The 15,892-nt window shown below is 34.6% G+C and overlaps 1 protein-coding gene and 1 pseudogene across 7 annotated transcripts in view; one reads left to right on the top strand and one right to left on the bottom strand.

The window, feature by feature from the left end:
* SLC4A7 (solute carrier family 4 member 7) overlaps positions 1-15,892 on the bottom strand; it is a 110,991-nt gene that overhangs the window by 68,508 nt on the left and 26,591 nt on the right. For all 7 annotated transcript variants that reach the window (XM_045774469.2, XM_087870150.1, XM_087870149.1 and 4 more), the window contains exon 2: positions 2,274-2,355. In XM_045774469.2, the coding sequence (XP_045630425.1) occupies positions 2,274-2,355 (82 nt within the window). The remainder of the gene's footprint in view (positions 1-2,273; positions 2,356-15,892) is intronic.
* Positions 2,838-3,935, top strand: LOC148108376 (dnaJ homolog subfamily C member 9 pseudogene; annotated as a pseudogene).

Raw genomic sequence — 15,892 nt, 5'->3', positions numbered from 1 at the left:
TGGTGATGGTTGCTCAACATAGTGAATATACATTAAAAAAATTAACTACACACTTTAAAATGGTGAAATTTATGTTAATTATATCTCAATAAGAAAAGTAAAAAAAATTACAACAAAACTCAGTTGATATTGCTATTTAATTTTAGTGAAACTATTTTCTTCTGAATACTGTAAAAAAGTGGAAATTAAAGAGTCAAATTCTCATCACTGTGCACTGGGAATTACAAAGTTGTACTCCAATTAGTACTAATGGGTTCTGGCACACAGCCCCAATGCACCAAAATAAAAATAAATTATAGGAGTTTCCAATTTAGAAAGAATAGATAAACAGGAATATGAAAATCCAACCCTTATTATTTAGCTTTTATTATCAACCTTAGTGTTCTCTGTTATGATTTTTTCTTTCCTTTTTTTTTTTTAACCTTTATTCTGTCAAAGGCCTATTCAGTTGAACTCTGAGATAAACGTAATCTCTCCCTGAAACCTGATCCTGAAATTTAGATATATACCAAGTACGCAAAGCTAAAGGCTCTGGGGTAACAAAGGGAAGCAAAAAAAGATATACAAATACTGCTCTTCACATTCTAGGTTGCACATATTTGAGAAGTAACATTAAATGCTGAGTGATGGATTCACTATACATTTGAATTGATAAAATCGTTCCTAAACATTTTAACTTCCCTAGCCCCTGGAATTCACAGAATCTAACCATAGGCTTCCAGATAACTGAGGTTCCTTTCAGAAGCCCTAGGAAGCCTAGATTTTTAAGGACAATTTTAAAACACAGGGCTTTCTTCCATCTCACAAATATGGAGAATACTTATTTGCCTCTTTCCATCTCCTTTTTAAAAGCAACAGATTAATGCCCCCGTATGGTACCAGCTTTCACAGAAGGCTTTAACTTAAAAATGTAGTTCCCAAAAAGACCTCAAAAGTCTATCAAAACATTTGCCATGAACACCACCTTAACCAAGTGTTCAAGGTTAACATCACTAATAATAAGTCACACTGGTATCACATGTCCTCAAATATGATACACTGAAAAGAGCACTTCTGTGGTATGCTTCCCAAATATCCATAATCTCAGTCTGTTCATATGATAACATAAAAAACCCAAACTTACAGACATTCTACAAAGTATCTAACCACTACCCTTCAGACATGTCAAGGTCTTGAAAAACAAGGAAACACTAAGAAACTGTCATAGAGGAGACTAAGAAGATGAGACAACTAAATGTACTATCAGATCCTGAACTGTTCAGCTGGATCCTGGAACAGAACACGGACATCAGTATAAAACTGGTGAAATCTGAAAAAATTTAGTCTAGTTAATACAACTGTATCAATGTTAATTTCTTCATTTTCATTAACTTAGGATGGTTATGTCAAATGTTAAAATTTTTTAAAGCTGTGTGAAGGGTAACAGGAACACTCATACTATCTTTGCAACTCTTCTGTAAATCAAAAATTATTTCAATCAGAAGAAGAAAAAAAAGAAGAAGAGACCATTTGCCAGACTACTTCCTGGAAGACAGACTGACATTCAACTCATCTGCTACACAATTCTATGCTGAGGTATCACAGCACTTGAAAAGGCCGATGTAACTGACCTATACAATGAACATTTAGATGACTAGTAGTAACTGGCTTATTAATCTGGCATTCTGGATTGCTAAAAACACGTATTACCTAGCCTGCCAGAAATGAAAAAAATAAAAGAATCAACTGACTTTTTAACTGTGGTATTTTAATTTCCAAGGTAAGTAATGGCAACCACCAATGAAATCTGAAAAGCACAGATTCTAGAGGCACCTGGGTGGCTCAGTCATTTAAGCATCCGACTCTTGATTTCAGCTCAGGTCACGATCTCAGTGTCATGAGATTGAGCCCTACGTCAGGATTCTCCCTCTCCCTCTGTCCCATGTCCCCCTCCCTGCTCACACGCATGTGCGCTCTCTCTCTCTCTCAAAAAAAAAAAAAAAGAAAGAAAAGAAAAGTATAAATTCTGAAATCTTCGTTATATCGATCCTTTCAACAAAGAGAAATCAAGGAATATTCTAAATGCAGCTATGAGTATGGTTACATGGGTGTTTGCTGTATTATTCCTTAAACTATATTTGGAAAAGTGTTAAAAATTCTTTCAAATGTATGCTCTACCACCTCATAACAACAACACACAGTTGCCACAAATAGCAGGTAAAAGTTTGTTTAAAGCACACTAACAAACTTTCATTAGTAATTTATCCTGCTAAGCATAAGTTAAACAAACTTACTTTCTAGTTCTTCTTTTTCAAACTTTGTGTTCACAGTTGAGCTGGTTTTGCCAAGATCCACAACAGCTTCTTCATCAGGACCCTAAAAAGAAATTATTCTCATTTACTCATGACATCACATATATGCTAAGAACCTATTAATAGGGGCATTATTTCAAATAGTCAAAAAATAACAGATTGCCTTCCTCTCAAAGAAACGAACTATAAGCTAACTAATTATAGCTAACTGCATTCTTTTCTAAAGTATGCATAATTACAGGCTTTTTGTTTTTAATCCACAAAAGACTATTCAAAAATTTCATGGTAAGAACTGAGGTGACAACTTTTAAATGGTCTTCTATGGAAGTTGCTAAGTAACTGGTACATATATTTACTACAACAGAAAGACAATCCAGATCAGCAATTAGAGAAAACTGGGGGTGAGGGAGACCCTTAGATATACGGAATGATATCAATATGGAATGCTTTTTTGGTTGTTCTTTGCTCTTAGGTCCCCTAATTAAAAGGAAACACTTAACTCAGCTATACTGGATTATATTATGGTTCCACATAAAATGGTCCAAAATGAGTCTACAGACTAAACATGTAGTACCACTTCCACTCGTAAATTAACCAAGAGCCAATCAAAGTTACAAGAACTTTTTTATTTCTCCACAAAGGAAGAGCCATGGCAAAATTTAACCTTTAAGGAGATTCTAACTTTGAGTTGTCTAAGACTACCTTCATAATTGTGTTCCCTTCTCCAGCTCAACAAAAAGAAACATATTTTTGTAAAATACTTTATATTTTTTAAAAGAATAAAATTTTACGCTTTACTTTCCCTTCTCAACCTCTAACTTAACTTTGAAAGGAACATGAGTATGTTCAAGATTCTGTGGCACAGATAGAAACAGATGAGGAAATTCCCTTCCCTCAACAAGTCTTCAGTTTGAGCTGAACCCTTGCCCAGCATGGGAAAGGAAACCTTGCCAACCTTTACCATTGTTAGGAGGTCTTGCACTTTGTCCAATACAACTACCACGTGTCTCAACAGGTGCACCCTGACTCGGTGGGCAAAGAAGACATCACCACTTCCAGTTCCTCAGGAAAGTCTATTCCATTTTAAGACTAGAGAACAGTGTCCGATGATCAGGCAACCATGAACAAGGACTCTGCTGTGTTCAACGAAGCCACAGACTGGGGACACATACTGGAGAAGACATTCAAGAGTTTGGAAAGATATACAAAGGTTCTGAGGAAGAGTTGGCAATATTAAACAAGCCTATCTAAACTTCAAGAGTGACACAGATCAGATCACACAGCCTATGCTGGATGTGCAGTATGCTGAGGAACCCAGGATATGGAACCTCATTCTGCAAACCAGTCACACCAGAGAGGTCCTATCCTATAATGCCTTTGTCAAAGAATCAAAGCAAAAGATGAATGCAAGGAAAAGGATGGCCCAGGAAGAGTCTAAAGATCAGAAATGACCTGGAACGGGCTGGGGAGCTTGATGAAAAAAGAGGTGGATAATCTGAAACCAGTGTTCAAAGCAGGCAAAAGGATGGGCAATAGGAAATGGACAGTGTCCTGGCTCAAATGGAATCAAAGTACTACAAAGCTTCCAAAGTAGGAGAGGAAAGCACTTTCAAAAAAGAAAATAAACTAATTCATTCTCTTTGAAGGTTCTTATGCTATAACTGGTACTTCTGCAGGCAACACAGACAAATGGAGATAAGAGAATTAACTAATAAAATTATAATAGTAACTGTTGTTAATATCCCACTGAATATTATTTTTCTAGAATACGGTTACTTTTTTATCCATCCAATTATAGTACTTTTCGAATTTTGCAAGACATGTTCTCAGCCATTCCCATTTTAATGACTTATCTTATTGTTCAGAATCTCTGATAACACTTACAACAGTAAACCAGAAAGAACACAATTAGCTTCTAACCAATTTCAAAGTCCAAGCATAAACTGGAAGACTATTTAAGACAGGATCAAATAAGAGGTTGGTTAAAATGATCTTGTAACATCTCCTCCAACTTTTGATCTACAATATCATATGTTTGCGGATAACTTTTTTCAATGTATACAAAGTAGATTCACATATAATTGTGCCTTGCTATCCAAATTCTGTGTCTAGATTCTCCTATCTTTAAATTCAGGAACTGAATCAATTTGATTAAGTTTTTAAACAAGTCCCCTGCTATCCAAACTCCATTTGCTTCCCACAATTCAGAACCAGACACAGTACATTAAGGCAATGAAGATCTCCTGATATCCAAACTTATTTTCTGAAGGTTAGATATCCAAATATATAATCAAATAGAGTTAAATATCAAGAGGTTGCTGTATAGAACTCTGAAGGATTGGTGTTCAATTTAATACAGAAAACGCAGAGAAGTCAAATGACTTGCTAAGGCTCCATATCTACAGGAGAGGGAAACAGACTATGTATTTTCATATAACGGATTAAGAAAGATGAACGACAACAGTATGTGGTTCATTAAACTGCCTCACAACAATCAAACACCAAGAGTAATGAGGAAAGGCTTAAGTAGGAAACACAAAAATATACACGTAGACATACACACAAAAAAACCAAAAAGCACCAGAATGTATAATTAGTAACAACCGTCCATTAGGCATGTAATACTCTAAAATCTTTAGCTCTCCTCCAGTGATTTCATGCATAGGTAAAAGACACGTAGTCTCCTGACAGACGATTATCCCAAGAGGTAGCATACTATGTATTCTAAAAGGGATTAACTGCTCCCATTCTAACCTTTCATTATTAGCAGGAACACTTGCTAAGATAAGAAGCAAAACAATACATTTTTCTCTTACCCCTAACCAAAAAAACCCTTTTATCTTTGCAGATATACTTACACGTTTAGATGTACTAACAACACTATTAGCCAACACTCAACAACAGCTTAAGTTGGACATCTAAACACCTACCACATGAACACTCCCAATATGTGCAAAAAGTCACATGCCAAAAAAAGGCTGTCCGCCAGCACATCCTCTCATAGCCCACCCAGCTTGCTCCCATGTAATCATGTCTGTGAAGTAAGTCACTCAACTTAAAGCCAAGTAAGAATATTATTTTATTGTGACTGAGTAGGTTTCCAGTAAGAATGTTCTCACGTGTAACTGCAAACTAAAGTTCAAATTTTAAGAGTATAAGAAACTTAAATACTAGCACTGTAAAGGAGGGGGGGAGTACCTGCATTTCTCCCTTGTCTTAAAAACTTTTCATAGCTTTTCAACAACAGTGAAACATGAATTAAAAAGGCAATCTGTTATAAATGCAAACATTAAGCAGGCCACACAAATTAGTCATCTTGACATATTACTAGTAATTCAACAAAGTCTGCAGGTTGCATATGACCCTATATTGAAAATCCCTTAGAACAAAGTCATCGATGTTTCAAGGGGACAATTCATTCCTGAGACAAATGTATTGCATTTTAAATCCTATCATTTTAGGATAATGTCTCAAGCCATATTTCAAAATACAGAATATGTTTATATGCTAAATTAAGTATATTTGTGTTCCTTAAAGTATATACAAAAATGTATTATACAGTAATAAATACTTGGAAGGCTAACCTTCAAACTAACATTGTCTCACACTGATGATTAGGAAAGCAATGATTAGAGACAATCATATACTGTTTAATTTTTTTTGTTACAACAAATACATTTAATTTTAGTAATTTAAAAAGAGAGTACAAATTTCAATCTGTTAATATGTCAGTTATTTTTATATTTGCATCTAGAAAAAACTTCATTTTTTAACTCCAAGAATATAGTGGAAAACTAAAAATCGTAACAGCAAAGAGCAACTCCTGACATCAAAATGTTTTCATTCTTACCATCAGATAAGTGAGTGACGTAAGCCAATGCCTATAAAGCCTTCCTAAAATGAAATGATGCCAAGGCACTGAGAAAATTCAAATACATGGAAGAATAAAAAATCACCCAAAGTATGTCAATATAAGACTGACTCACGCTAATCTTAAGAAAATTAGGGCACCTGGTGGCTCAGTCAGTTAAGCGTCTGCCTTGGGCTCAGGTAATGATCCCGGAGTCCCGCGATATGTCCCACATAGGCCTCCCTGCTCGGCGGGGAGTCTGCGTCTCCCTCTACCCTTCACCTGCTTGTACTCTCTCACTTGCTAGCTCTTTCTCTCTCTCTCAAATAAATAAATAATCTTTAGAAAGAAAGAAAGAAAGAAAGAAAGAAAGAAAGAAAGAAAGAAAGAAAGAAAGAAAGAAAGGAAGAAAGAAAGAAAGAAAGAAAGAAAGAACATTATTTGCCATGGTTTCAAATTTCTATTCCATTTCTATTTATAAAATAAGGTTACTAATTAGATTATTATCTTTGTTGTTATGGAACACTTATAAAGAATTAGCCATACAAGATCATAAAGAAAGTTTAAATTCTCTGTGTATGAAATGACACATGTACAAGGTTATTACTTGCAGCTTATAACCGGAAAAGACTGGACACAATCCAAGAGTCTCCTAATAGAGGAATGGCTATGCCAATGGAATACCATGCTACTGGGCAGTGAAAGGGGGAGGTATTTTTCATGCTAGTACATAGAGTGTCTGAGACCTATAATAAAATGAAATATACACAAGGTAGAGAACCATATATAAAGTCTGCTACTTTCTGTGTTAGAAAATCCCCAGAATAGGAGCATTTGAATTTGCATAATGAAACACTGGAAGACATACTGGTTACCTCTGGCACTAGATGTAGACTTCTGAATTTATTATTATTATTATTTATATTCTGTGATTTATTTTTAGCCATGTGAATACAGAGGAAGACTTAGGTACGCAATCTCCTGAAAGTCACTCACCTATCTATCTTGGTCCTCATCTACAAAGTATAATACCCACCTGAAAGCATGGTGGAAGGAGATACTACATGAAAATGCCAAGCACAAGTACATATCCCACAGAAAATGTTCCCGTTTTTTACTAAGCTAAATGAGAAAACTATTCCATGTTTCTAGGGGGAAAAAAAATGCTTTCTATTAGATTAGAGAAGCCTTACAAAGACAGAAACAAACACCTATTAGTTTCCTAACTAAAAGTGAACTGAGGATTTAAAATATAACCTAAAACAGTATTATGGCTGTATAGAAGAATGATTCACAGGAAATGCATGCATAAGTATCTAGGAGAAAATGCCAAGATGCGGCAAGAAACCTTCATAAGGACATAAAACTATTACTTAAAGAGACTTTTTAGTATCAAAAATTCAGAGACACCTAAAGAGCTCATTAAAATTCACCTCCCTTTGTTCTATGCTAGACATGCTCATTCAGTAGGTTAAGGTGTTAAATATTATGTTAAATAACCTCCTTATGTGATTCTGATGCACACTGAAGTCTGAACACCATGTCCCTGCATTATGATTAGGACTAAAGTACTACACATTTAAATTGCTCTTCAATAAAGACTGCTTCATGCTCTTCATCATTTTAGGAGGCCTGCCTGGGCCTACTGTCAACTTCATTTACATTGTTTTAATCCTTCAGAAAATGAAAAGTATATTCCAGTTCACAAGCAAATACTGTAAATTATACACTTTCACTGTAATACAAAGAAACCTAAATCTATAAATAGTGTTCCAAAATTTATTTGTATGTCAAAATATTTCCTCAAAATGTGTAGGGCAATTTACCAAAATACATATAAATAACAATGTTGTCCCCACCAAAATACAAATTTCCTCCAAACAATTCCAATTCTTAACCCTATTCCCATCTATCACTAAGAGTTGAACTTAATTAGAAAACTGTAAATTTATGGGCAAAAAGCTTAAGAGTAAGGTAAATAATCTTTTCTAATCCAGTTAAAGGGAGATAATGACTACCATTTCATAAAATAAAAAGCCAAAGAATGATATTCACAGTTTCTAAAGAACTCACTTGGCATTTCTGATTCAGTCCTCTAAAATATGTAGAAAAGACATAAAAGGTACATGGGAAATTACTGCAAATTTAAAAATGCAAATTTCAAACTTAGGCAATCATGCAATTCCCCCAGGGAAAAAAAAATTAAAATCTTGAGAAAAATGCTTTGTCCCCAGAGGAGACAGATTTAGACATTGGAACAAAAAGCCTTCAGAAATGTACCTCATATACCACTGTTAAAGACAATAAATTCTAAGAAAAGTTTCAAAAGAAAAAAGTGAAGAAAACAAAGAATATAAAAGAAAACTAAAAGAGGTCCGAGGCATAAAAACTGGCAAGTAATGCCCTCCAATAAGAAAGAGGATTGCTAGTGACAAATTTTATTGTCACATGCTTTATTATAAGACACAAGAACTATGGACACATGGAAAGCCTCATCAGGGTTCTACTTGAAATTATAAGTCACAAATATTTATTATATTATTTTTATGGGGCGATGCATTCATTCCAAGTTCCAAATCAGCACACACACACCAAAAAAACATATATGAATCACTTACTCTAGGGTTATCAAATAGTATATGGTTACTGAAATAAGCATAATAAAATCTATTTCCAAAACAGGCTTTTTAAAAAACTATCGCAACTTTATTTGTAATTAAAATGTATAGAAAAGCACAAGCATTCTGCACTAAAGGGAAAACACACACACACACACAAAGATCCAATCAATGTTTTTTGGCAAAATAAGGTCCAGTAAGTGTTCTGTCAAGATTCCCCTTCTCCGGTCAGCATGAGGTTATCATTACCTGGGTATTTTTAGGGTTCCACTGCAGTTTTCTAGTGAAAACCAACAGGAAACAGCCAGAAAATCCCTTAGCAATATGGTTGGTTTGCCTCTTCTTCCCCTGGATAACACCCCTCTTCCCCGTAAATCCAATAGATCATGAAAGAATTTTCATTCCCTTAAAGACTAGGAATTAAGGAACTCATCCATTCATTCAACAAATATTTACTGAGTACATACTATGTGACAAGCATTATTCCAAGTACCAGGGATACATCAGTGAATGAAAAACTATCGTAATACAATAAAATTTCCAGCTTAACAGTTAACTTACAGCTAAGTGGCTCCCCACGATAAAAAAAAATCTGGAGGTAAATGAACTCTCTTTTCCGTTCCTAATCTCAATGAATGAGACCTCACAGACTCATAGGTATCAACAGGCTTTACTTTTTCAGTTCAATGTTCAGATTTTATATATACATCACACACACACACACACACACACACAAAGCTTAAGTGATGTAAGATCACACTGTGACCTGGTGAAGAGTCCCAGTTACGTGGGTTCTTTACCCATAAGACAATAGACCAAGGTCACTATAATATATGCTAAGAACACACAGTACTTTCTCTTTACAGCATCTGTTAAAACCTATAATTACATATTTATGTAACTTCTTTAATGTTCTTTACATATTTATATAACTACTTCTTCAACTTCTACTATCTTCCAGTAGAACAATAAGTTCCAAGACGAGGGGAATCATGTCTGTTTTGCTCACCAGTATACCCTAAGCATCAAGCAGGGTTCTTAGTAAGCTCTCTAATACTGGAATGTTGAGTATGTTTCAAAGGACAAGACTACTCAGATAAAAATTTACACTGGATTCACTTAAAGACTCCTTATGAACACAATAAAAGCTCAAACACACAAAGATACTCAATATTTTGAAATGTAATAAATCAGTTTATAAACAAAAAAGCCCATCAACAACATATGATAAAACCAAAACTCAATTCACAAGCAGGAATTCCCAAGAAAATCAAACTATCTGAAACAGACTTTATAACTATGTAATACATTTTACTAATTCTTCCCAGAAGTCATTTTTCCACCTGAAAAAGCAAAATCTGTGATGTGTACTTTCTTGGCCAAATGACCAAAAATCAAACTAACATGTCAAAGGCATTATATTAAGGAAAAAAGGAATGTTAAAAGATTATTTAGGGGCGCCTGGGTGGCACAGCGGTTAAGCGTCTGCCTTCGGCTCAGGGCGTGATCCCGGCGTTACGGGATCGAGCCCCATGTCAGGCTCTTCCACTATGAGCCTGCTTCTTCCTCTCCCACTCCCCCTGCTTGTGTTCCCTCTCTCGCTGGCTGTCTCTATCTCTGTCAAATAAATAAATAAAATCTTTAAAAAAAAAAAAAAAGATTATTTAACAATAAAATTCATAAATCTAGTCTTATATTCTTTCTGGACACTTGACATTTACAAAATCTGTTATAAAACAGCATGAGACGATCCCTATCACAAATCAATTTCTTCATTACATAAGACATATGGCCACAGCCCAAAAGTAACACCTCCAATAAGTTATGATTATAACCACAAAGAGTTATCAAATATTTCAGTTTCTATTCAAAACATACTTAACCACTAAAGACAAAGTGATTTCTTTCCTAGCAGCTTGGCCAAACAGAATTTTTAAAAGCCTCATTCAAGTAATATTAACTGATCAAAAAAAACTAATTTTATAGAATAATAAAGATGCTACAAACATTGCTAACTTTACACAAGGATTTACTCTTTTCAGCATATGACTTCCACAGCCAAGGACACAGAGGATGATACTATTCTAAGCCAGTGCTAATAAGCCTGACATTTCTTCAAGCTTCACTAGTAAACTGAAAAAGTCAAATCTGTTTGTAAATAAAACACAAGATCACAGCCAGGTACATACAGGTAACTTCTTCTCCAGGCGAAATCTTTCCATGGTAATATACAAATGCCTTGTCTTTGACAATGTAATGCAGTTAAGTCCCTTGAAGATTCCAGGGACAGTGAGTACATATCTGATTTAGGTCACTGTGCTTTGCACAGATGAACTCCCCTAAGTTGCTTTTATGGTACAGCCAATCACAGTCTTCCAAGTTACCTAATCTTCCAAGCTAATAACTACAACTTAAACAGGGTCACAGCAAAAGAGACTGGGAGCATAATACACACATTTAGTAGTAACAGAAAATACCAAAAGAGAAATGTAGCAACCAGTTTTCAACTGAAACTTTTGGTTTCATACTCTAAGAATATACGGGGATGGCTACCTGAGTGAGTGAGTGAGAGTAGGCCGACTGATCTTAGAGAATAGCGAGAGTAGACAGATCTTAGAGAATAAACTGTCAACAACATTGTTGGTTATATCTAGCCCTTTCACTTAATTTCAGGAAGACCCAAAGATGTTTTCATCTGAAGAAAGTTTTGCCTTTTTATCATTACTCTAATATTTATATCAACTTATCACTATATTAATAAGATTAATAAATCACATTATGGTTTACAATTATTTCAACCAAATGTATTCATATAGATAACAGCTAAAAGAGAAAAAAGAAAATTAGAAGCACTCCTCCAACTTTCAGACTCAAGATCTCTTTATACTCTTTAAAAATTACGGAAGACTTCAAAGGGCCTTTGTTTATATAAGTTTAACATCTTTATTTACTATTTTGGAAGTAAAAGTGAGAAAACTTTAAAACATTTAAATTCAATTTAAAATAAAATCAATACATGTTAACATAAATAGCATTTTAATGAAAAATAATCCTTTTCAAAAATAAAAAAATTTAGTGAGAAAAAAGGCTTTTACATTTTTGCACATCTCTAACACCTGACTTAACAGAAGACAATTAGATTCTCGTATCTACTTCTCTAATCAAGGATAGGATTTGGTTGAATTATATAAAAAATTCCAGACTCACGTAATACTCTGTTGGAAAAGGTTAGAGTGTTTTAATACTCTCTTCAGGTAACTGTGGATAATCCTCTTTGATATTTCACTAAATTCAAAAAGGAGTCATTTTTTTTAAATTTTTATTTTTATTTTTTTAAGTAAGCTCTACACCCAAGGTAGAGATCAGGACCCTGAAATCAAGAGTCGCATGCTCTACTGACTAAGCCAGGCTGCATCCCAAAAAGCAGTCATTTCTTAAAGGTTAGTTTGCAAGGTAGAATCTAAAACCATTTCAAATGAATGTTTTTGTACAGGTATATTGAAATCTATTGGTCTACCATGCACTTTGAACGGCTCTCTCACCCATTTGTAGAATATGTGTTCACTGGGTACTAGAACTTTTCCAAACTTCCCATTTCATTATATGATATAAAAAAATGCATTTGTTAATATCATCAATAATCTCATCAGAGAAGTTCAAGTATTGAGAAACAGACAAGGTCAGGCTGGCAGACACAAGTTTTCCAAATTTCTTGTTTTATCATGAAAGCTAGATTTATTATCATTGGTAACAAATACTACCAGTTATTTTTCTTGAAGTCATAGGTTCACTTCATTTCCTTCTTAGGAAGTATCTGCCAAATGTCAAGTCTGAATAACCACAGTTTAGTCTGCAGCTACTTTCAAGTAAAAAAGCAGCTAGCTTCAGCTCATAATTCAAGCAATCACATCACTGCTTTTACTCCAGACAATTACTGGTACTTCAGTATGTAACAGACGTATTTTCATGCGTACTTCCTATTCTGTCATTCAGAATATAAAAGCAATGTGCACTCAAAGACTCAGATTTAGTAAAACAGTTTTTACTTCTTCATCAAGGACATTCTTAAGGGAAAATTTGTTTTGTTTTTTAAACCAAGAATGCCCACCCAAGCTGTTTTGGTGCCTCTGCCTTGTTTTGAGCTAAGGGACCAGCAGTTTTACTCATTGCTTCTGCACCCTCAGTACAAATTCCACAACAGTGGAAAAGGCAAAAAATGTCTTAGCACCATTATAAATAGTTTTGACCTTACAGATCCCCTGATCTCAGGGACTGGCACAGGTCCATGGATAACACCCTTAGAACTACTTTAAAGGCTATATGTTGAAAATATAGAGTTAAAAAGTTGTGGGTGAGGGGTGCCTGCTGTCTCAGTCAGTGGAAGCATGTGACTCTTGATCTCTTGGGGTTGTGAGTTTAAGCCCCACACTGGGCACAGAACTTACTAAACTAACTAACTAACTAACTATATATATATATATATATATATATATATATATATATATATATGGCTGTGGGTGGATTATATTCTTTTTAGTTTCTCTGTGATACTGTTTGTTCAACAAACATTTTAAAGAACGAAGACTAAAAATTATCATTCTATTATTCTGGGTATCTAGAAAATAAAAATACTTACTGAGCACCAATTATGTGCAAAACTATGCTAAACATGATGATATATATAGCATTACATTTAACCTTCAGACATTTCATTTAATCCTCTCAACTCTAACTAAAGCTCAGAGAAGTTAAATTACTTCTCCAAAGTCACAGATCTAGTAAGCAGTAGGTTTAGCATTCAAACCTAGTCTTTCTCAGTCCATGCTTTTTCCTCTACTCCAATGGTGATAAAGAAATTTAAGGGAAAAAAAATGTCCAACTATATGATTAAAACAAAATTCTAACTGAACATGAATGAATAAAATGTCTACCAAATTCATATAAAATGTAATCTTAATTTAGGGTGTCTGGGTGGCTCAGTTAGTTATCTGCCTTTGGCTCAGGTCATGATCTCAGGGTCCTGGGCTCCCTGCTCATCAGGGAGTCTGCTTCTCCCTCTCCCTCTGCCCCTCCTGGCACTCGTGCATGCGTACTCTCTCTCAAATAAATAAATAAATAAAATATTTTTTAAAAATTAAAAAATAAATAAGAAATAATTATAATCTAAATTAAACTAAAAATATTCTCTTTGGATAGATATATTTGCTCCATGGAACCATCAAATCCTTTACTTTAACAACACAAATAAATGTATTTTTTTATAGAAATATCTATGTCCCAAAAATGAAGTCTTACTACCAGCTAATCCTGTAAAATTCACTGATAACAGATGCTAGATAAATAACAAAGTAAGAAATTTAAAACTGAAATAATATATCAAAACAGAAAAAAAACACTTTGATTTTCCACTGCTTTATATGAGACTGTAGATACCAGCCAAAGACATGCCATAGCCTTCAAACTAAAGCTTCCAGGTTATTAAACTTCTCTAAGAATTAGAAACCCCAATGACATCAACAGTTCCCCCAAGCATGTAACTAATCATATTTTTAAAACAGTCAACCTTTCTATGATTTATAATTGGCAAATAAACTCAAATTTTAAAAAAGGGAATAGAAAAGATTTATGTTAGTCAATAGTTTTAAAAATTACCAATACATCACACCCAGAATGAAAAGTGTCTGCAAACAAGCAGGTTCAACAGCAATTCCTACAATAACCTCTTGAAATTTACCTCCTGTAGAAAATCTTGGCCCTCCCCACTATATTTAAGAGCTTAACATCCTGGTCAGCCATAGGTCTCAAGCACTGGATTATAAAAACCCTGAGCACAGGGATTTAGGTAGAGAAGGAGGGAAAGGGGGGCGGGGCAGGAGAGAGAATAGGAAGGTTAAGAGGCCCCCGGGAGAAAAGAAGGAATTAGGTGCATACAAATTTTTAATTTCCTTAATTGCAAAACAAAACTAACTCTTCATCAAAATACAAAAAATGCATTTTTCCAACATGTTTCCTGTTGTGACAGTATCCTGGGCACTACTAAAACCAATATTCAAATTAAACTTTAAATATCAAGTTTACAGATTAAATAGAAAGAAAGGTAAAGTAAGTTTTATTCTACCACTCTCTTGATAAAATAAAAAGATATTAACTCAACATATAAGCTCCAGAATTTTAATCTGGCTATTTCTTTAAAGATTTTTCAGCAATCCTTATTTTTAAGGTGAGCTATTGAGGTATGATCGACATGTAGAAAGTTGTATGTATTACATACGTGTAACACATACAACTCAATGAGTTTGGGGATACACACCCATAAAACCATCACCACCATCAAGGCCCCAGACATATCTGTCACCTCCCAAGTTCCCTCCCACCCCCCTTATTATTGAGTGTGTGTGTGTGTGTATGGTAAGAATACTGGACTTAATCTGTCCAACAACTTTGTATATAATACAGTATTGTTAGCTGTCGGCACTACGCTGTGTAACACATCTCCAGAATTACCTTGTGTAACCGAAACTTTGTACCCTTTGACCATCACCCCCTTTACTTCCTCCTACCTGCAGCCCCTGGCAACCATCTGTTCCACCCTCTGCTTCTATGAGTCTGATGTAAGTGAGATCATACTGTACTTGTTATTCTACATCTGGCTTATTTCATATAGCCATACATTTACATGAACCGAAAGAGTCTCGTGTATTCCCTTGTTCTCTCTGCCCCATTTTCAACCTTTTCTCTATTTCTGTAACACAAATGGAAGTATATATTCCAAAAAAGGTAGCCACATTACAACTCACTGCTTTGTTCCAATTAAAAAATATATCTTAAAGATTTTTCTGTATCACTACACGGCAACTTCATATGGAACTAAATTATTAAATAAACCTGTACGTGGTAGAAGAAATCATAACTTACACAAGGCTGCTCAAATAAGCACTCCTCCCATATCATATCCACTCACCAGACAGAACTACTTTCTGTTTTTGTCTTATAACCGTTCTTGGTAGCTAGAGTTATCATCATAACTTTAAATAATGTATCATTTTAGGCAGTATCTGCTTATTTTACAAAAAGAAAAATAAGGATTTTCCACACACACTACCCGACACACACACACACACACACACACACAC

This window comes from Ursus americanus, chromosome 20 (genome assembly GCF_024610735.1).
Source record: "Ursus americanus isolate L20-20 chromosome 20, mUrsAme1.1.p, whole genome shotgun sequence".
NCBI classification, from domain to species: domain Eukaryota; kingdom Metazoa; phylum Chordata; class Mammalia; order Carnivora; family Ursidae; genus Ursus; species Ursus americanus.
This window is presented reverse-complemented; position numbering and strand designations above follow the sequence as displayed.